General features: G+C 39.9%; 1 protein-coding gene across 1 annotated transcript in view; it reads left to right on the top strand.

The window, feature by feature from the left end:
• The window catches only part of epha6 (eph receptor A6), a gene marked incomplete at both ends in the record, with an annotated part of 144,097 nt that overhangs the window by 67,771 nt on the left and 52,361 nt on the right, over nucleotides 1–23,965 (top strand). Inside the window, 2 exons of the mRNA XM_079231029.1 lie at nucleotides 4,888–5,043; nucleotides 7,561–7,896. Coding sequence (XP_079087155.1) covers nucleotides 4,888–5,043; nucleotides 7,561–7,896 — 492 coding nt within the window. The remainder of the gene's footprint in view (nucleotides 1–4,887; nucleotides 5,044–7,560; nucleotides 7,897–23,965) is intronic.

Raw genomic sequence — 23,965 nt, 5'->3', positions numbered from 1 at the left:
TTAACGACCATACTTTGCACAGTGATGTGTCCAATGTAGTAAGGAATATGTGTAATGTTGATAATTACCTGAGTGAGAAATGTTTTGTTTATTTAAAAAGCTCAATAAAAAATCTTAATTAAATGTCCATAGATTGTGAAAGATTGTGGCTATTCAATATTTCAACCTTATTGCCAGACAAGAAGGTCAAAATTGGACGATTCTGCAAAACTTCAGGTTCAATGGCAACATTTGTTTGCGAATTATTTTTGTTTCTCCAATATGGCATGGCAACTACAAGGGTAAGGTGCAAGGAGAGAGAAAGATTTTACTTCTGGAAATAAATTGCATGCGCGATAGGTTAGTGTCAGGCAACTAAAACATTTGCTAAAATCTGAGGAAAGACTGTGTCAAATGAGTTGATTCTGCCTCAGTCCATTAAGAGCACACTTTTTGCACTGCAGGTTTTGAACGTTGACTGGACACAAACTGTCGACAATTGACATAATTTCGAGGGACAACAAATTCCCGTTGAACAACCAATTGGTGTAAGCATCTCGTTTGAGGCAGGGTGATGCATGTTTCATAATTGTTTTATGCGTGAACCCCTCTCACAATCTATTTCTGTTCAGAAAAAACATAAAAACATACGTGGAACCACAAAAATTTGCAACCACTTTATACAAAGGGGCCACTGCTTAGCGAACCAATATGTATGTTTATTAAACCAAGTCAAACTTCCGGCGGATGCTCATTACAGCGTAGACAGTACAGAGTGACAAATAGACAAGCAGAGGGAGACAGACAGGTCTACTCCCCGTACAGGATGTGCCTGCCAGTTGCTCTGGTGTTGTTCAGGTCCAATGAGTATGAAGTGGCGAGCCTCACCAGCCTATCTGCTGCCTGTGCGTCTCAGGGCCCGGCTCGGGGCTCTGAGATGTAGATGTTCTGGTTGACTTCCAGATCTCATTAACCTTGGGTAGAGGCCCGAGAGTTAGATCAGAGCCTCAAAGACCAGTGGGTCAGGAGACTATTCTCTCATCCCCTGCTAGCTCTGCTAGCTTCAGAGGTGTGTTCATCCACTTTGCTTTACGTCTTATGGAAGGAATCCACACAACATACTTCATGTTTCTTTTTAGTTCTATTTTACATAAAGCGCATATCTATAATGGACTGCATGGATAATGCATTATGTAAGATAAATATTAAACAAAGCATTGTGATTATATATAATATAGGTAGGCAGTTTTGCAATTCAGTGACCCTCATGCTTGATGAATTTCATAATACCATTGATGATATATCGTTATGTGTGATGTCCGCTGAGTCGCACTCAACAGCTGTGGTTATGTTTCCTCTGTGTTTCCACATGTTCACTTTAAATATCTGTCACGGGCTCTGGTGTGAGATCCACAACCGGCACCATGGGAAAGACACATAGAATACAATATGTCCTCTCAATATAAATACAGCCCGAGTACAGCTGATGCAGACATGAGCTCTGTATTTACAGTTATATGAGATATATGTTCCTCAACACTGTATGACCATTATTTGCTTTGGGTGACGGTGATCAACTATGATAGTAATTGTACTTATTATCATTAAAATGTAATAATACAAAATTATAAAACACATGTTTATTGATACAATTCCAGTACATTCAATTTAAATATGGACTTCCCAGTTCTCTCACTTGAAACTGTTACAAAAAGGGATTAATTTTAGTAACACACACACACACACACACATCACACTCATTCATCCTGTTGCCTCCTTCCGCTGTGCTAGTACAGAACTAGAACAGAGGTTTTTTTTCATCTGTATGGATCTGACTTGCAGTTTGTTAACTGGGAAAATAACAGAGGTTTATTGTAATAATTGCAACACTTCTACGGTTCATGTGTGTTTGAATGGGTAATCACGAAAGACTAAAAAAAGCACTATACGTCCACTTACCAGCTCTCAACCATATAACTGCGTAATAGTCGAAATCTCCAGGTGTCCTTCATTTCACAAGTTCAGAACATTTGACTACTTCAATGTTCTGTTAGTAATTGCAGTTGCCATGTCCACTGGTGTGTGGGTGTGTGTGCATGTGTGTGTGTGAGTAAGTGTGTGCATACCAGCATGTGTGTGCTAACCTCCTTGCCACTATGTGCGTGTCCATCCTCTGGTGATGCATAGTCAGTCATTGTACAGCACCACCACGGCCTTGGAGCAGAGCCTGGCCAGACGGATTGCAGCAGGACGCCGCGCGGCTCGAAAAGAAACATCCCCTCAGTTCAGCGAAGGTCAGGCAGCGGCATCATTAGGTTGTCAGAGTCTAAAACAGGTTCCAGAGAGGTGGGGGAGTTGACTGAGGCTTTTTGACTCAAGGACATGCCGGTATCAGAGGTTAATGACTGAGGCAGCCTTGGTACGCCATAGGGGATGCCACTTATCATGCTGATGTACAGAGTGTGCTTGTGTGAGTTGAATATAGGAGTGTATGTCAAGTTTTTGAAGGCAAATATAAACTTGAATATTTGGAACTAGTCAATGGTCAGTCTTCAGCATTTTTTTAAACTCTTTATCTTACTCACGGGACACTAATACTTTGGAATAGAGGATACCCGTTATTGTAAAATAGTTTTGTATAGAGTCGGATCAATACATTAACCTGTTGAGTGCAACCTGTGTTATGTACACAACTGCTATGTACTGATGCGACATATCTTTGGAAAGCTATTACTTAGGTTCGATTGGTGCAAAACATTTCAACATACAATCACGACAGCAGGTACAATCAGCTCTGTCAGACAACAACAAACAATTACAAAATTGAGACAACTCATAAATGAAGTATAGTGGGAATAAGAATAGTAGTCTAACGATCGACAACGTTCCGTCTTGTTACTTTGGCAAAGGTCCAGACGATCCAATCCAATCAAATATTTAGTCCAAAACACATTATTACATCAATAAATACCCACGGACTGCTCTTGCATCATTTCAAATTATCCGGCAGATATGCCTAATTATTTATGTATTTTCCTTCGTAACTCCAGTTCGCATGTAAACATTGCCAATATCTTGGTATGCCTTGGATTCAACATGTTGAAGACCTGAATCTGACCTAAATAAAGGGATGGCCATTTTCAATTGTGTACATTTACACATTTTAACAAACATGTACAGATGAACACTAAAAAGGTTTACACAGACTCATGCGTGCGTGCGTGCGTGCGTGCGTGCGTGCGTGCGTGCGTGTGTGCGTGCGTGCGCTAACCTCTTTGCCTCTGTCCTAATTGTCCCCATTTGATCAAAGCAGTCGTGGTTTCAGGCGCTTCCTTGACTCCCTACAGCTCCATTTATCACAGGCAGAAATGGAGACACACAAAGGCACTCTGTGCTTCAAGGTGAATTTCCAAATGGCTCAGCTTGTGTTACCTTGTTAAATCGATGTGCTTGGTGACAACCGATGGCAATGGAAATCTCACCAGGCAGGAGACTTTTACATGTCTTTGTGACATGGAAGTACAATGGAGGTTGTGAAAATGCTATTAAAAGCCATTGCAGCTGGTCTCTAATTAGTTTTGTAAATGTTATATTTTTATTGTTTATTTTCTTAGTATTCTTTAATAAAAAAGGATGCTTTTATGTATTACGTTTTATCAATCAAACCCACACTGGAGCAGTGACTTTCTTTTTAGTTTTAGTGCTTCCTTTTCTATCTCCTATAGCTTAGGAAAGGAAACAAGACACATGGCATTCACAAGGCATTCATTTTTGGAAGTATTGGCACTTTCTCTATTCATTTTGTGAATTTTAATACAAAAGATCTGGGTTTGATAGTTCTACATGTGGTTGTGTGAATGTGTAACCAACAGAGGGCCTCTTCATTGCACGTGTTTATACAGGGACCCTTTTAGCAGTTACACTTTTGGCAACATTTTCAAATCGAGGAGTTTAAAACCCTTCTCTTTGTGGGGAAAGAGTATCGGAAATTACATATTCATATGTTCTCAAAAAGGAAATTGTTCAAAGTTGTGCAGATATCTAGACTAAGCTGAAAAGATTGAGTTAATGCCGATATGATTCATGTTTTCTTAAAGTATTTTAACAAGGTCTTATTTACTCAGCTTTAACACATGACTGGTATTATTTGCCTGCTCAGAGCAGAGAGTATGTAGAGAGAGTATTCATGATGTACTTTCTTGATTCTTGTTGTTCTGAGTTTGTACTCATGGTTGAATGCACTTATTGTAAGTCGCTTTGGATAAAAGCGTCGGCTAAATGAAATGTAATGTAATGATACTTTGAATATACATGTTTTCTCTTGTAATCGTAGGAAAAGCTTTGGCGTTAACATGACATTGCTGTAAACATTATTTTTACATTTAAGAAGGGGGAAGAAACGTCTGTGTAGAATCCTGAATTGCAAGTGTTTTCGATTCCAGTTGAGAACAGTTCATTCTATTGAAGAAAAAAACGTAATAAATATCTGTGTTGTGTATCCGTTGAGCTTCCTTTGTTTTCATACTTTTATAAAATAATAGTAAAATCTCTTTATTTTAGCGAACCTTGTTCTGTAAAATAAAGACATTTTAAAGAGATTTTAGATTTCCATTTTTGAAAAGAAAACCTGTTTTTATCAATCCGTTAAAAGTCTGATACCAGACATGCATTACTAATAATGCTGAATTCCTGATTCAATATTGACAGACACATGGCCACTTCAATGCCTCGTTATAATGTATGGCTGCTTTAAACAAATATAATATAATATTTTAGAAACATTAGGTAATTGCTGGTTTTATTGTCAGCAATCAATTTTTTCTCATGTGACATTCTAACCTGTGTGCCCATAACACGGTCTGGCTTTGCTTTCATATGTATGTCATATTTTCATCCTGTCACCACCAGCATGCAACCCAGGCTTCTACAAGGCGTATGCTGGAAACACCAAGTGTTCAAAGTGCCCTCCGCACAGCATCAGCTACGGAGAAGGGGCTGCTGTCTGCCGCTGTGAGACAGGCTTCTTTAGGGCTGAGAGAGATCCTCCAACAATGGCTTGTACACGTGAGTATACGCATTACTCATTAGACACATAACCACATAGATGTTCGAGGCTTTTAGTCATCTAAATTATGAATACATGTGAAACGATCTCTGCACTTGTGTGTGCCTGGCAGTCTGGGTAAGGTATTGCTTATTGTCTCTCAGAATTAGCTGTGTCTCATCTGCAGGACTTATCTGGTGTGAAACTGTGCATTAGAGAGTCTCTGGATGAATTACATGGCTTTTGTTCAGCTGCCTCGTCTTCATTGATGATTTACCGACTGTCATTATGACTTCATATTTGCATTAAATTACAGTTTAACCGGACTAATTCTCCTTTAATTAAAAAGCTATTTAGCTGTCACTGAGATAGACGGGGGCCACGTCTGAGAGCTCCACAGGATGGAACTGTGTTTGTCTCTTACGGAGAGACAAAGCCAAGTCGTTGTGGAGGAGCTGTGAGTTTACAGTCTCCCTGCAAGATGCACTGTTTTCCAAATATCATGCATTTATACGTGCAGGCTTTCCAGTGCAACAACACTGTTGCATAGCTATTATATAGCTACTAAATCCCGCAGTACTGTCTATATATATATATATATATATATATATATATATATATATATATATATATATATATATATATATATATATATATATATATATATATATATATATTGTATATACTGATCAATCAGATATGCCAATCACAAAAACAGCATGAACCTGTTTCAGTAAAGAATAATGTGGTATTCCAAGTTTTGCTTTGTTTTACCCCTGACATGTGGAGTTCACATATCAACAATGAATATATAAATATAACACCAGCACAATGCCACACGTCTACTTTGAAAATGGTTTATTTAATTAAATATACAGTGTATAAATTACCTCTGTTGATAGTGCTCGTCAACCGTTGATGTTGTTTGTTGTTCAACTAAATCTTCCAGACAAAAGCACATCCTGAATCTCCAACATCTGCTCCCAAACCCTGCGTATAAATGCTTATGGGGAGTGTTACAACCCAGCAAGCTTAGAGGTGTAGACTACCTCATCTACTCTACTCAGCTCTAACAAGCTGTGAGTTCTGGGTTTACTCATAATGTCTTTTAATCAGCAGCTTGTTGGCCAGAGCATAAACTATCTGCTTGATGTCTAAGTAAGAAAAAAGAAAGAAAAAGAAACGGAGATTAAAGACTGAGGGCCTGAGAGGAAGACAAAGGCAGAGAGCAAGAAAGAAAGGATGTCACAGGAGGAGAGATAAAGGTGGAGAGAAAGTGTAAAGGCTGGATGGAGTAGACAGTGAAGAGTGAAAGGAAGGAGGGTGCTGATACCAATCTCCCCCTAGAGGAGAATAGGAGCTGATTGATGGCAGTGGGGTTGCGTTGCAAGAGGGGAGGTGGGTGGATTCTCCTCGATGGAGAGAATAGAAGAGGTGAGATAATGGCCGATAGACGCAGGAACGGATAAAGAGAGAGAGAGAATGGACATTCGCTGACAGAAGTGGAGGAGGGGTCAGAGGAGCTTTTCTGTCTACTGAGATTTTTAGCAAAGGTGGTGAGGGAGATGGAGGGATGGAGGGATGGAGAAGGAGAGGGAAGCATCCCATTGTCTAGGCAGACAGTGAGCTTGGCAGGACGGGACTTTTCAAATCCCTCAGGCTTTTTAACTCCACCCTGTTGACAGCTGGCTGCGTGCTATGGCACAATACTGACCCTGACACACAAACACACACATAGAGAGCACAACAATACCTCAACAAGGGAAATGTGAGGTGAAATAATAAGAGTTTATACAAAGAGTTATGTGGAACAGCAGTACTGTGTTATATTTAATAATTGTATACTGCAATGTATTTAGATGTAGATTCATACATGTATTAGATGTGAGGTATCTCAGGGGTCAATGTTGGGTCCTTTGCTTTTCTTCAGTATGCATAATATTAGCAGCGTGGTTACTCTAAGGGACTGCTGTGTTGAAATCCCACACACTGATCAATAAGGAGAGATCACCTGCAAATGTATGACAAATGTTTGAGGTTGGCAACAGAAAAATACTTTAGTGCTTAGAATCAACAGATTTGAAGCATATGCATTAAGCGTGGGCCCTTAAGAAGACAGGAGATAGGACAGGATGCCCTGCAGTCTGGATGCTGATAAAGAAAAGTAAAGTCAGCTGGTGGCAGATGGAAACTTTCAGTTATAGATTTACTGTAAGTAGTGGTGGTTATGGGAAAGTGGTGGATTGTGCATTGGAAGGTCTTGAATTTAGAGGAATAAAAGCAGAGGGTGAAAGAAAAGAGCATCCTGATACAACTTTCTAAGCCTCATTGGAGTACAAAAAAAAATGTGCTAGGCTTTTTAATAGTTCTGTAGGAAGATGTCATTGCCGCTAGGGCTGATAAGCCATAAAATGATCCACTGTTTAAACCTCACACAGCTAATTGTGTATCTTATTTTTTTAACATCAGCTTAAACACTTTAAAAATACCGTATAACTGATTTATCTATTCATTAACTTTTATTACTACGGCTGCAGGCCCTCCATCTCCACCGCGCAACCTGATGTTTAACCTGAACGACACCTGCCTGCTGCTGGAGTGGTCGCCTCCCGGCGACAACGGGGGCCGCCGGGATCTCACTTACAACGTCCAGTGCAAACGCTGTGGCCCCGATCCCGACCAGTGCCATTTCTGTGACGAGGAGCTGCGTTTCCTACCGCGACCTTCAGGCCTGACCAACGCCACTGTCACTGTCATGGACTTCTCAGCGCACGCTAACTACACCTTTGAGATCGAGTCCCTCAATGGTGTTTCAGACCTGAGCTCCTTCCCCCGGCAGGTAGCCTTCATCACCGTCAGCACTGATCAGGGTGGTGAGTAATATATTTTAATTGGACTTGATGTTGAGAGTTAATTGTATGACGGGTCCCATTAAATGCAACACTGTGATCTTTTAAAAGGTAGATTCTGCTTTATGGCGCTTTAGTTTTGGGTGAGAAATTCAGAAATGTCATGACTTATGAGCCCTGAAGGAAATGGTTTCCTCTTGGATACATAGTACAATGATTGATCTCACTTCCTTACAATGCAATGTTTATATGAGACAATACAAACTCCTGAATGGTTTCACAGGATTCCGCAAATCAAGGTGAACCAAGTTCTCTATTGTCTAAAATGTATAGCCAGACCACCATATTCCAGTGAGCACTGTATATTTTGGATGATATAGAGTGCTAAATTTGATATTCACAGCATGAATATAGCAGCAAACAACTATTTGCTGTGTAAACATATTGTGGAGTAATGTCTTTCTGAGCATAAAGGAAGTCAGTTTTAGCTCTGTCAGCACTGTTGCCGTTGTTTGTACTGCTAGCACCGTTAGCTGCAAGCCGCTGTCTCAGCCATCGGCATGTTGTGAACCGCTTGGAGCCAATAGATATGCAATGAGTTCTTTATAAGGAACCTTTAAAAAAATGTGATGATTGTGGAGCTGTGCTTTTTCAAGACTTCATTTTGTATCAACTGCTAACAACACAATCTTTTCTTTACGTAGGCGTTGATGCAGAGGGTAAATGAAGTCATGGTTGACATTATAGTGCATGCTCCTCTAGTATTTCTAGTTTTGCATCCTTAACTGCTGCTGTAAATGATGACAGGAGGCCAAGGAGAGGTTGTCTCTACCTGCCCGATTGCTCAAAATAAAGTGTTTATGCTGAAAAGCCTCATATTTCTTCTGGGACTGTGGTCTGTATGGGAACACTTATGCTTTTAATTCGTGATTTGCAAACATTGTGTTTTCTGTTTTCTCCCTCCTCCCTTGGCTATTCTCTCTAGCCTTTTTTCTATTGGTTGTTTGTCCTCCTTCTTTTCTCACTCCTGTTTTCCTGTTTCCAAACACATTTGTTTTGTTTTTTCTTGCTTCTTGCTTCTTTCCTCCCTTCATTTTCTCCTTCCCTCCATCCTTTTGTTGCTGTGGGAGTCTGCGAGCAATACATTTTCTCATACAGCCAAAATACATTAAATGCATTATTCTGTGTCACAGGGGACAGCTCTGGCCTTAACAGGTAACTCAATGTTACATGCAGCCTTTTTATGTCATTAGGATACCCAGTTTAGCACATGGTCTTGGCAGGTCCCCAAGCTGTACACAAGACCCATTTCAGCGCTAATATACCCAGCTGCAGCTGTTTAAAATGCTCGAGGGAAGAGGCAGATTCCTGGCCATGAGCCACTGATAAGTAGACTGAAGATGTATTTTACCACTATCACCTTTACAGAAATGAGCGTTTGGTCCGAGAGTCAATGGTCAGTCTTAAAGTAAAATGATTGTACATGACTTGTCCATGACTATACTTTTTGATGTTTTTGTGTTGGTTTAAATTATCTGATCATCTCTATTCAAATTGTATTCCGCTTATCTCATGATACAACTTACACAAGTGTGTCAAGTATTCTGGGAACTCCAACCAACCTCAAGCTATATTTCACACACCGTACAGTCGAACTTTGTGTTTTCACACCTCAACGTGGAGCTAATTTCAAAGGATTTGCTACTGAGGTGGATATTTAAAAAGTATATAAGACTTGCTGTCTCTTGGAGGACGATGATTCATGCCCACAAGCAGCCCACACAGTGGCAATTACAACTGTCAGTTTTCAAATTATAATATTGCAACTTTCTTTCCATAGAGTTTAACATATAATTATGCATGGTTAGACCTGCGCATTTTACAAACTGCATCAGTCCTTTAAACAGAAACTACTGTTTTCTTAGAGTGAAATGTAATGTATCTAAGGAGCTTCTTGAAAATGACCCATAACTGGACAAATCCATGTGATCTATCCACACACACACAACACCTGTAGTAGAAACTAGCTACGGTGCAGTGATATATACTCTTCCTGTCATCACAAGACAAATACAGACCACCGTTCCAGACCTGAAGTGCTTACACTGTGAAACAGATTGTCCTGCAGTCGTAGTACTATTGAAGTGGGGATGACACACAGCACGGTGAAACCCAGTGTTACATTTGTCGAACCTGAACATCATTTTCTTCTGGAGTATGTAACAGTCATGCAAACACTGATGAACAGCAGCATCAACATGATACTGGAAGAGGGATCCGGTCCGTCAGCCAGGCACATTGTTTTGATAAAGAATCACAGCAGCGGAAAGATAAAACCTACAGTGGTTTATGAGTATGTTTGAAGTGTGCATAAGGTCAACATTACTCAACTCAGATTGAGTTATTCAGAACCATGCAAATTGTATTAAAAAAAGGAAAACTTGGATGCTGCCGTGATGTGTTTTTTTTCTTCTGCAACTGCAGTGATATGCATACAAACAAATACTTATGCACACGTACTTCCTGAGATACATCCACCTAAACCTCTCTGTGATTGTTTGGAAAGGTGTACAGAAAATTCGAACACTATTAGCATAGTGTTGCCATCAGCAGAAATGAGACAGCCCTGCGTATTTCTCGGTGTTGTGAGGAATCAAGAGTCTCCGGTAATAATGCACAGTGGCCCAAGATAAATTAGACGTTGTCATTAAAATGCAGACGGTCCTTTTGGTAAATGCTTTGTGTCAGTGGGGTTAGTATATGATTTGTCGTGCCTATGATGGGCTGCTTCGTACTGTCCATATTCATGAGTGGCATATAGAAGTTAAGGCCTGTGATAGTTTCATGTCGGGCATAACCTTTTCAATATTTTGTGATTCATACAGTGAAGCACATCTGATGTATGCACAAGCAGCATTATTTATAACAAACACATGCACTGAGACTCTGTGTGGAGAATTATAAAGCATACGGATTAACAGCAGGGGAGTGTCTTGGCCTGGAGTAAATCTCCTCATATTTGGAGAAAGAGAAAAAGAGTCTGGGGAAATCATGTGCGCATTTGCAGTTCTCGAAGTCGGCACCAGGAACGTGGCACTGCCGCGATCAGACAGACTTATAAGTTAACTCCTCTGGGAGTTTCACATCTGCCATAATCCATCTGCCAACTTTTTTCTTACCAGCTAGTAGAAAGTCTGACGGTCATCATCTGTAGCCATAAACGTAACCTCCTGTAAACTGCATCTTGGAACTCCGGGTGAAAAGACGTTTTACTTGCACATAGCTCTAAAATAGACTCAGTATCTTCTTACATCAGACAAGAAGTGTAAATGCTGCCTTGCTTAAGGGAACCCAGGGTGCTGTCCCAAAGTAGGTGACTGGGTCAGGGAGGGAAGGCTAAGTGAACAAAGGAAAAGTGAAATGAGGGAGAAAGCCTGAGAGGTCAATCAAGAGGAAGAGAGATGTGATGACAGCAGAAGAAGAGCTGGACAGAGACAGGTGAAATTAAATAAAAGGCTGAAAGGTAGAAAAAGAGATGCAGAGAATGAGAGGATGTTTGAGTGAGGAGATGATCGAAAGAGCAAAGAAGGGTTGGCAGAATGAAAAAAAGGGTAAACAAGAAATGTGGGTAGAGGATACAGAGAGTGCGGAGTAAGAGATGCAGACATATCTGCACTTGTATGAAAACTCAAACTTGGAAAGTTATTTGCCTATGTTTTTACAGAATCATAAATCCATCAGGTAGACTCTAGCTGTGGTTTGGCATACTACTGAGACCATGCTCCTGTTGTCATCGTGGTTACAACGGGGTCTTGCAGTTTGTGTTTCAGCACAAATCCATTAAAGAGTAAAGAGGTGATTGTTGTCTTGAAGAGGTCTCTACTTTTCTGGCCATGGATCTCAGTTAAAAGACTAGTGTGTAGGATTTAGTGGCATCTAGCATTAGTTTGCAGATTTCCCTTTCTAAGCATGTCGGAGAACTACGGTGGCCTTCGGGTAACGTAAAAAAGAGCAGGGCAGAAACATGGTAGTGCAATATAGCGGAATGCGTGGAAGAAGACATGAATATGAACATAGATATGAAAGGTTCATTCTAAGCTAACAAAAACACAACAATTATTAGTTTCAATGGATGATACACTAATGAAAACATAGCTATGAATATTAAATTTCATTTCTGCCAATAGATCCCCCAAATCCTACCCACTGGCATTGTATTTAATTGTTTAGCTTATTGTCATAAACAGAATGCACCTTATTTTTCTCTGATTTTGAGAAAGTTTCACAACTCAAGATTGTTTTGGCTCAAATCATGTTTTCTGTGATTAATAACCAGCGATGCAAACCATTGAAAAGATAAGTATCCACTCTCACGTACTCAAAGCTTTGTGAGGCACTTTTGGGACAGCTTTCTAATTTGTGATTCAGCATTGATCATGTGACTGCCAGCCACACAACCATTCAACCTGTATTGATTAGGCATGAAAGCCCAACTACCAACTCTTGTCAATATATCTTCAGAGGTATCCATTGATCTCACTTCCTTACGAGTTGCTTAAACTCGGTTGAATTGAGAAGTTTTTTCCATCATCAGCATTTTCCATCATCTTACAACTTTACAGACAGCATAGAATTGTCTGCTTCTAACATGGAGTTGGTATGGGGATAAGGGTCGAGTTGACTTTTTTTGCTTTAGTGAGAATACAAAATATATAGACTCAAACTAAAAGAAATGAGACAAACATGTCATGGTTTGGTTGAATAGATAAAAGTCAAGTTCTGTAAGTTTCACACTTTCAAAATCTAAACATTTCTTGAAAAGCCAATGTCAATATCATTCATGTCTAATATGTGTTTATGTGCAAATGCTGTCTAATATATCTTAAATAGTGGCTATGTGTATATACAACATATGAAAAGGGATGATCTCAGAAGTAAGCTGTATTTCATAATCCTGTAAATGAGTGGTGAAAGGGGGTGGACAGGTGGATGTTTGCAGAAAGAGGCAAAGGAGGAAGAGGAGGAGAAGGAAGAGGTGGAAATAGACACAGGCCTAGAAACAGGAGAGTTCCTTTAATCACAGGAAGCAGCTGGATAATTGTGTCTGTCACTGAAAGCAATCAGGGACAGATCGGGTTCTCAGTTCAGAATATTCTCTCATGTTCTTGCAGCAACTTGAGAGACTCTAATCAGACAGTCTTTTGTAGTTGAAACGCTGGTGGGTAAAACTAACAATCTGGGATCTGCATGATGATATGGAATAACGTGGGAGGAGCCAGCGGGGGGAAAGTGCTGCTCATTGACTTGGCATTGACTGCAAGTGTCCAGATCATTTTCATTTGTTTCACTCACCTGAAGGCAGATGTAGAAATTGTGCAAAGATGTTATGCTGCTATCCACAAAATCAGAGTCGACATGAAAGTGTGCATGTCTGCATGTAAACGCTAACCAGTGCATGGCTTCAGGGTTAACGGTGATGTCATGTTAGTGTTATTATCATAGCCAAACAGAACAGAGCATGCAATCAGACCTGTACTGGTGTAATGACAGGGTCTCATATAGCACTGATTTCCTCGGTTTCATCCATCAGTATCTTTATCATCCTCAGCCGTCATCTGCTTCCTCCAGTAAACGGTGCAGACCACATGGATATGCCAACACCATGCATAATCTGAGACTTCATCAAAATCTAAATTGATTTGAGAATGTGCTTACCTGGCATGCAAGCTACACCATGCACACAGAGAGTTTGGAGTTAATGGTGTGCAGAATGGGGTGTAGCGATGAAAGATTAAAAGAAATCGCGTTGCTACGGCAAACCTGAACATGTTGGTGCTGAATGCTCTGGGATACTTTCCATTACAAAAACCTTATCCACACAGTGTTGTAGTGCCAGAAGTAAATCAAGATACTGGAGAGTTTGTATATATTGTAGAACACTATATATAGTCTTATACTCAGATTTAATGAGAAATATTTAATTTAAATCCATTCTAAGGAATGGTTAAAAATATAGAATTTAGAAATTGACTAAATAGAGACACCCTAAACCCAATGCAGTAAAATTAAAATGTGGCACTGACCTGAGACTGAGGATTGTTCGAAAGTGTTGGAGCTTAAACAGTAAAAGTATGATCTCCTTTTCTTCTGTGGGTCTTTATTGGTTACCACACCGACTGTCAAAATTTTAAAAAGGAAACAAGCTTGAAATATAATCAAACCTACATTTGAAGGAGTTCTCAGAGGAATAGGAAGCCAATGCCAAACTGGAGACCGTCTGGAGAATATGCTTTTATGAGCTTAAGCCTTGTCCCCTTTATTCTTTATTTTTTATGAATATTTAATTTGCTAATATCAAAAAACATCTGGGAAAAGTGATGGCCTTGAGCATTACAGAATATTGACACTGACATTCCTCTCTGCAGTTGTATGTCTTTTTTGTATCTAACATGCCAAATTCTTTATTTCTGACTGTTTTAACTAGCAGGTATAAACTTTGTGGCAATGTAAATGTTATTCTTTAGTCATTTTGTTCAGTTACTCCATAAAGAATAGCAATCATTGTTTAAAGCATGTGCATGAAATGTTTTAGCATCTGACAACCCCGACACTACAAAACTTTCATCACCACCACTGGCACTACAAATGTGTCCACAATATAGCATCTTTTTTCTGGACCCACAATAGCCCAGAAAAATAAATAATTGCTCAGTTATATGACTCATAGTCCACTTGTCAGGCTTATTGCTGTTTTACTTCAAAGTCTGTAAAAAGTAAACAAGCTCCTTGTCGCTTTGACACATTGGCACACAGTTTTCAAGATGGGTTGACATCTATAAAGGCAGCAGTCCATCAAACACAATTGAAAACACTGAATCAGACTGAAGAGGATTTCTAAGTGTTCTCAGTTTAAAGACAGGTCATAGATTAAACACTGGTATGTCGACACATTTAATATAGGTTTTAGGCAAAGTAAATGTAACCAACACAGGCTTCACACACATATATTCAGGACCAATATATAAGTCCGTAGGAAGGGGTGAAAGAGAGAATGTCAGACAGAATAAGCAACTGGAGCCAAAGGGTACTTTAAGTTTAAAATGCATATTGAAGACTTCTGCATGAAAACAAGAATGAAAGTCTCTAAATTGGTCTTTTAGTCTGAACCAGTGGATACTGTACTTAATGCATTCAGTGTGACACAATTATTTTAACAGTGCTTTGCAGTTTGAACACATAACATTGACACTGGCTACTTAACACTTGTTATGGCACTGAAGTGTAAAAGAGTTACATAGGGTGTCAATTCAGTGTTAGTTCCAAAAGGCCCTCAAGTTTGACAAATTGTCAAGTAGTAAGATGTGGGCTTTAACAGTTCTACCACACTGGTGTACTCTATTGATGGCAACGAAAGAATGGCAAAAGGTGGTCTTGGTCCAACTCCTCTGGTTAAGGTGATCGGATTCAATGGAGAATCCCAAATCTAAGATTCTTTCTAGGGAATCTCAAAACCTAGCAAAGACACTGCCGAAAGGGGTTGACTTTTGGTGCTCAGGTCTTTGTATCACTTCTTTTTTTCTTTTTTTTATCCGTGTCGTCTGACAAAGTTCATCTGTACAGCGTACGACACCCTCTATTCTTACACCCCACCCTCCAAGGTACGAGAATCTTGGTTTTAGAAAGAATTAAAGTGTCTCTTGGTTGTCAAACACCCATAAGCGTCAAATATTGATAGCATTATGTGCACAAAATTGTCTCAGTCAGGTTCTATATAGGAAAACCTCTGGCCCACCTTGATCTGACATGGCCCTCTGCCATGCCCCGAGCCAGCACCAACGTAATTATGCAGCACTGGCTATGAATGAATGGTGTGTGATAAACTCCTGCTCTTCTCAGCCACAGTGCCCCTCCCAGGCAGCCCTTTCCCGGCATCGCGCCACGCTCTAACTAACTATGACAAATTAGCCCCACACTTAATTACTAGCCTGGGAAAATCACAATGATGTTTATTAGGCGCGGCATCATGAAGCGGTGTGTCCGTGCCTCAAGACCAAAGCTCTGTGCCGGAGAAACACTAATAATAACAACAGCCATACAAATTGGCTGAGTGAAATGACCGGGGTTCCCGAGGCGCCAGCCGGGGTGGGGTGAAGGGGAAGGTGACTTTCTGCGGATGAATCAATACTGTTCTCTACTGTGCTGTGCTGAGCTGTGGCTGCTACCACTGTAGATCTGCCTGAGATGGCTGAAATCCACTATGTGTGTGTGTGTGTGTGTGTGTGTGTGTGTGTGTGTGTGTGTGTGTGTGTGTGTGTGTGTGTGTGTGTGTGTGTGTGTGTCTGTGTCAGTGGGGTAGATTTAGCTGCGATCCTCCCTCCATTATGGGTTAATAGGAAAAAGGAGCCACTGATGAAAAATGCTGAATATATCACATTACATGTTTTTTTGTCCCTTCTCCTTTGACATACAGTTATATGGGCACGTGTATCTTGGGGGTCTTCTGTCTGATAAAGATTAAGTGTGTGTGTGTGTGTGTGTGTGTGTGTGTGTGTGTGTGTGTGTGTGTGTGTGTGTGTGTGTGTGTGTGTGTGTGTGTGTGAGACCACAGCTGGGCTGGTGGCACTGGCCTTGTGGAGAGAGCGCTCGTAAATACAGCCTCCATGCTTGCCGGCTTATTAATGGTTGATTTATCTGCCTCTCTGTGAGGAATTCTCGCCCTTGGCACCCAAGCCCAGAGTTCGGCCCGGGGGGTCAGAATTACCCAGTGCCATGTGTGTGTGTGTGTGTGTGTGTGTGTGTGTGTGTGTGTGTGTGTGTGTGTGTGTGTGTGTGTGTGTGTGTGAAGATCTGTCAAGGGTATATTTTGCGTCACAGTGTCATGGATGTTGTGTGCGTGTGCACATGTCTTATGCTGCTGTATACATCAGTGTAACTATTCAGTACCAGGGTCATCTTCATCATCGCTCTCTCTTACACACACACACACACACACACACACACACACACACACACACACACACACACACACACATACACCCGCTTTTGATGCCAACTGTAGGGAGAGATACAGGGGCGGGACAATAGGACGAGAGGAATTTATTCGACAGCTTTCTGCCGCTTCAGTGATTTATCAAAGTGTTTATCCTGCTGATGTGCCTTTATCTTTTTGTTTTATCTTCTCTCTCTGCCTCGCCCTCGTCCATCTTTCTCGCCCCCATTTTACATAAAGGCCATGTGAATGTTTGAATTGCTCGGGTTCATCGTAATAAGCACTAAGTCACTACTTGTCATTATACTTTATACTGTGTTAAGACAGCTGTGTTGCATTGATTTACTGTGTTTAGTTTGAAGTTTAAAGGCCTCATTTTATTCACTTTGTTTAGCTTTCTTCCCTCATGCTTTTCAAAGATGTGTTTTTATGAATTGTCATATTTTAAGTTAGTTTTTTTCATCTCCCCCGTCTGTCTTGCAAAATCTTTATTTCCTATAGCTTGCACTTTGTTTGCATCTTTTTTATCATTATAATTCCAATGTAGTTTGATTATGATAAGTGCAGTAAAGTGTGAAGAAAATGTGTTCCTTAAGCCTAATGACAGGAATTACAATTACTATTATATTCAGGTTACACTTTGTATTTTAATATGATTAATATTTAACATTTCCATTACACAATTGTTTTACAATTATATGGTAGTATAACAATTTTTGTTTTGACAGCAGGTTTTCAATTGAAAAACCATAAAGCAGTTAATACAATGTTCTAGAATTGGTCTGGTGTATCTTTTCCTGCAGGTATAGTCTAGACATAATATAGAGTACAATTTCTGCAATAAATTTATATAAAAACATTGTAGGATAGAAAATGAATGATCAGAAATGTTCTCAAAGTTGTGAAGTAAGAATTATATTATTCCCTCTTTCACATGATATATTACATGATAGTATTAATTGTCATCAAAAACATTCCCTCTCCAATCCACTTATTGATTAGTATTTGAATGCCCAGTTGAATGTTCGACCAATAAACTGCTCATATAAATCTACATAACATTTTATTTCAGTTTGACCACATTTAGTTCTCCGGTGTGTTGTGTTGCACCTTCTTGTTGTCCCCGAGCTCCATAGTGGGTCTGCAATACCGCGCTTACGGTGATCAGTGAGGTGCAAGATGAAAGACTCGCTATACTCCATGAAAGTGTTACCTGGGGGGAAATGAGTGTATCAACACTTTGCAGCATGAAAGACTTTTGCAGTTTGTCACTGCAGCAAAAAAAAAAGGTGTAATTTTCACAGTGAAGAGTTTTACCCCCAAATACCTCATTTTAGGGTGTTTGGAAAATGTGATTAAAATGCCTTGTGCTTCTAGAGCCTGAAACAATGTGATCCCAATTCATGGAGATAATCTGAGGGATCTCAGATTGTTGCTCCTCAGAGGAAACCTCAGTAATTATCATATTACTGAGGTCAACAAGCAGCTGCATACCTCCGACTCAGTCCGGTGCTGGGTCACCCTCATTCCTACCGCCCCATCTCTATTTAACCATTCATGCAAAATTCAAACAAGTTAAGTCCAGTCCATTTTCATTCATTTCACTTCTTCAACTCAATTAAGTGGTTCAGTGTTAGGAAATGTTGTTGCTTCAAAACAAAAACAACCAGTTGCAAGTTTAATTGGAATATTTAGAATATCACTCTCCTTTTCTCAGCAGCTCAAACCCGTGTGTTCCTCTGTTTGTCTTGTTAGTTCTGTAGTGACGATACCTTGGGAAATGATGGAGATGGAAATTTCATCAGCTCTTGTTTGCATCACTAATGAACCTGTCTGGTCCCGCTGGACAGTGGGCAGCTCAAACACATGATGATTCAACTTTGCAGCAGTATCATCATCACTCTTAGTTCCATCAATCAATGCATATGTTAGCAAGAGTAACATGTTGAAAAGAAGTTTTTTTTTCAAGTGTAATTGGCTGGATCATGTGATTCCCTGTATGGTGAAATGAATGCTACTGATCGCTCTTGACGTACTGTAGCCACATAACTAGCTGGAACATGCAGTCTATAATTATGAATAACATTAAACCTGCAATAACTGATGTATTTTGCCACTTGAGGGCTCTTTCCAGGGCCTTATTTCTCGTACCTGGCTAAACAAAATCAATCAAATGTCCTAATCTCCATCTTAAATTAGCGAGATGATTGACATCATGCTATGTGGGTTTCTTCACGGCTGATCCGCGCTGAATCGGTCTCGTTAATTCTAGCCAGACGTCAGTCATCTGGATAAATGCGCGCGCCCGCTCCTCTTCAGAAGGGATAATAATGGAGCACTGACACCATGATGTTCTAACAGTACAATGGCAAATAAACTCAGAGGAACCTCTTTTTATTTCTCTAATGAGAAGCAGGAGATGATCATGAAGGCATATGAGGAAGTCAATACCGTAGTCATTCACAGCAAACGCGTTGCGAATATTCCAACGTTTTTGCAACATTGTTGCCGTGAACGCAACTTTAACATCGCCCCCGCTGCGAGACATAAGCGTCGCAAATATATCAGACAAGTTAAATGCGTCAGTGCTGGGAAAATGTATCGGCTAATTTGAAGTGCTTCATCACCCAAATCAATCAGATTATGTTTACGAATAAATATATACTTATGAGGATATATGTACTGTATGCACGTATGAATCACGTACTATATATGTGTATATGAGTTTGAATATGTGTATGGGCGGATCAGTATGTATGTATTATTCATAATCAGAAATTCAATCAATTGAAGCAGTGAAAATAAATTATGTGTGATTCTCTGTATTCTCATGACGATCACCTTAATCATGTTCTACAATAATGATATGTAAGGTGTACTATTAGCACTGTCATATAATTATGAGTGCTTTCAACACATCCATAAGTTTCTTAGGAGCTAAATAAACTTAAGAACAGCGCGGCATGCAGCGGCTGATAGTCTGTGTCTGAGACGGCGATCAGCTGCGCCTGTGGTCCGCGGCTCGAGAAGCTCTCGTAAATAAATGATTTCTTGCCGGCAAAATCTATAGCGCCGCGTACAGGAAGTCATGATTATGTAAAGGATGGATCCTGGCGATCTGAAAGAACTCTCTCCCTATGAAACTAATATCACTAATATCGCTCCTTCATCAATGAGGAAGGGAGCTGCCTTTTTTGTCCGGTGGGAGTGTCCAGTTATCCAGTGAAGTTCAGTAAGCCTGCCCGGGAGCAGGTTTAAATTTTTGGATGTGTTGCTATGGTGATTAATCTAAGCTTGCTTCGAGAAACCGAAAAAGCCTGACCTACGTCCTCTTATCCTGACAATTAGCCCGCTAACTCAGTAAGCCAGGTACGAGAAATAGGGCCCAGGGCTGCTGAACTTTTGATAACAATAAGAAATATGTTATGTAAGAATTTGCCCTTTAGTTTCGCTGTGATTGTAACAGAACACGAAACAAGCTGCACGATGGAAGTAGCAGGTGACCAATCCCATCGCATTCTCCCCACTGCCATCATGCCACTCTGGTCTCTGTTATACTGGTGATGAATACAAAGCAGATCAGGTCAGGCTTCTGCTTTATTACTGGGCATAATGAAGTGTTTGCTCTTCATGTGTTGTTCTCTTGTTTACCTAAACATGAGGAACACAGAGGATCGTCTCCCACTGGATCAATCTTGTGTTTGTACATTAGACCTAACATATCAGAGAGCAGCGTGATAAGATGAAAGGGAGATGGACGTGACTTATCGATAGTTGAACCTCTTATTTGCATGTGTGTATAATGCATTTGAGCTTGTTGTAGATACTGTATTCAAGCTTGTGCACACATACAAGTGCATTAAATCATTTTTTTTTATTTTGGAAGCACTTTTAGCACTACAGTATAGCTGGTGACGTATAACTCAAGTTCAACTTATTCTTTTTTATGGAAATTTCAAACATATCACAAAATCTTAGTCAATGGAAGAGTTTTGCAGAGTTAAAATGGAGACGGCTTTGTTGCCATGCAATATGAGTGGCTGCTATAATGTCTTAAACCTGTATCACCAGAATCAGATTTTAAAAAGGGGTGATCTTAGAAACACACAAAAAGCTGCTGAAGGGCACTGCAGAGTTGACTGAATGTGATGGGCTCTTCATTGCAAGCAACCCTTCACTCATACAAGTACCTTGATCCGTTAAAAAGAATATTGATTTTTGGCTGCTTTAAATTTTAAGCCTTCACACACAATAAGTCTTTGAAGTCATATTTTTTTCTTTTAATTCTCATCTATGATGTGTCCGTGACACTTGGAGCAGTCAGGGTTGTATTATCATCTGTGTGGTGTTTACTTGACGATTCCTTTTACAAACTTGCCCTTCTGTCCCAGTGGTGAGATAACAAAGGACTTAATCGGCCTTCACTGCTACAACAGACTTGTCCAAAACTGAATTAGCCAGACAGATAGCTTCCTCCATGTTGGCTTCTCTTGTGTCCAGCTCAGGACACCCTGCCTCCAAGATGTATATGTGCTCATGTACATAAGTATCATTCTCATGACAAGTTAAGAGTTGCTCATTGATGTACTTTGTATTATCAGAAGGCATTGATGTTCATGTGAAAGACAACCCAAACGTTAAACTGTATATGAGAAACTATCAAATCTAAGGAAATTCAAAGCATGTGGTATGCCATGTCTCCCACTAATAATATTCCAAAAACATGTCAAGGACATGGCACGGTAATGACATGACAATTCTTTCTCTGACTTATCATCACTGAGGATTCCAGATGGATGTAACATATTGTCCAGCTCATCTTTGACTACGACATTTATATTTACTATTTATAAATAAACAACAGCAGCTTTGCTTTAGATGCTATAACTATGATTTATTATCTTCAGCTCCTTTTCTATGTGGACATTTTGTAGTGGTGGGGTAAGTGGATTTGTTCTGGACAAGAACTACTGTAATAGTGTGGAGCATATATTTAGCTTTATATATCCAACACGAACATGGAACATGGCAGTTAAACTGGGACCAAATGTGACTCACTGCCACTTACCAGCTGCCAGCAAACCAAAGGAGCTCTCGTGCTTTGAGTAAGAATCTGCGCTGCTTTGAAGGCGTTCACCCTCAGTGAACCTCTGTCCTCTGACTCGACCTCTTTTCCTCTTCTTCTCTGGTCTATCCACTGTACCACTACAGCGTCTTTCTCTGCTCCCCGGTCCTTAATCATGACAGCAGCCTTTGAAGTAGGACACAAACAGATGAAAGAGAATCGGAAAAAAGGACGACAGTCTTCCGAAAAGGAGAATATAGTGTAGGTGAGGAAAGACAAGAAGACACTATATCATCTTTGTGCTGTTGGATAAAAGTTAATTTGTCGTACAAATCTTGCTAACATGTTGTATTTACATGTTGGTGTATTTTAAAATATAATTCAGTTATTGATGGGAGATGTAACATTACTTTTTAAGCAGATGCAGTTGCAGTCTTAATTCTACATGACACTTTTGCAGATACAATATTCTCTGTTGACTGGTGGGAAATCATCAGTGAATCTTCCATCCGTGCCCATATCCCAAACCTGTCATCAGACGAGTATTGATGTACTCAAGGACCATCTGCAAAGCCCAGATTACCTTCAATTACAATGTCTTTTATTGCCATTGCAAATGGTTTTTAAATTACTTTCTCCCACAACATGTGGGCACAGCAAGTACAGTGGCATTGAACTCAAGGGACTTTTTTAATACACTACTATACAGCACTGCACATAATTCACAAAATGAATCTCCGAAACTGCGATTTGTTGTTGCATTCAAGTGCTTGACTGAAATGCTAGTATCATTTCAATCTCTTTATAGTCACTCTGTGCTGTGAAGCTCCTCTCATCTTTATTGAGCAGATGAGAAGGTCTCAGCGGTAAATATGTGTTTGATTTTACACACTTTATAAAGCGGACAAACCTTCAAGCTCACCTATCACTTTGAGTGCTTTGGGGAAAAGGTGGGTGCTTGTGGGTTTGCGTGTGTGCCACAGTAAGTTCTTTGAGTGTGTGCATAATGCTGTTTGTTCTCTGGCTCTCCTGACTTTTAATAGATTAAATCCTAAATCCTTTAGGAGAACAAGGAGACACATGCACTTTCTTCACTCTTTTCAAGACATATTATTAATCTCCACATAGAAACCGGTAAGCCCACAAACCCGTCAATTTAACACTGAACAAGCTTTTTTTCTTCTTTTTTAAAAATAAATAACAGTTGGTTGTAAAGAGGCAAAGACAGACAAGAAATACAGCAGTTGAAACTGTAGCTTCATCATAACTATCCGTTTTGATAAAGGCCAGCCATGTCATACACACAAGTATTTCTATAAATTAATTTGGTTCTTTTGGCCTTTACTTTTGCCTGCATTGCCGTTCATATGTATAATATACTGTGTGCATAGTTGACTCTGTTTATGATGGTAAGACATCATCTCATATCCAAGTCCCCTTCTATAAGCAGTAGATATTATACTGAACTATCCTGCAAATCATAGAAATGAAAACAGTCGACTGAGCTGAGCAGAAAGCTCAGACCTGATTAATTATCACTTTAATGTTGATAATTAATCAGTTCTGAAAGTCCTTGTAATAATGTAGCATGGCACAAAACATAATTTGTACTGAAAAGATCTAGTTTTAGTAGCATTGTTTGTAAATGTTGTGTTGCAGTGGCCGTTCTTGGCATCATTGTGTCGCCACAAAATTGATTTAACTTCTGGTGTTGCAGAACTAATAATCTGATAAAATAGCTTACATGTTAGATATTTTTCAAAAGTTAAATTAACCTAAAAGCCAAATACAAGTGTGCTGGTAACTCATCAACCTTTCAGAAAAGTTTATGGAGGTAAACTCGCAGTTTTGTCCACGCCAGTTGAATAATGCTGCATTCGTAAAAAATTAGCATGATTGAGTGCACTTGTCAGGAGAGACCACTGTATGTATTAGGGGAGCGGAGTGCTGTGTTTGCAATTGTGCAACTAGCACTGTACACACAAACACACACACTCACACACACATGCAGACACACACATGCATTACAAACTCACAAC

This window comes from Taurulus bubalis (assembly GCF_910589615.1).
Source record: "Taurulus bubalis genome assembly, chromosome: 15".
Classification (NCBI taxonomy): Eukaryota; Metazoa; Chordata; class Actinopteri; order Perciformes; family Cottidae; genus Taurulus; species Taurulus bubalis.
Note: the sequence above shows the minus strand (reverse complement) of the source record. Positions and strands in the feature narration are given on the sequence as shown.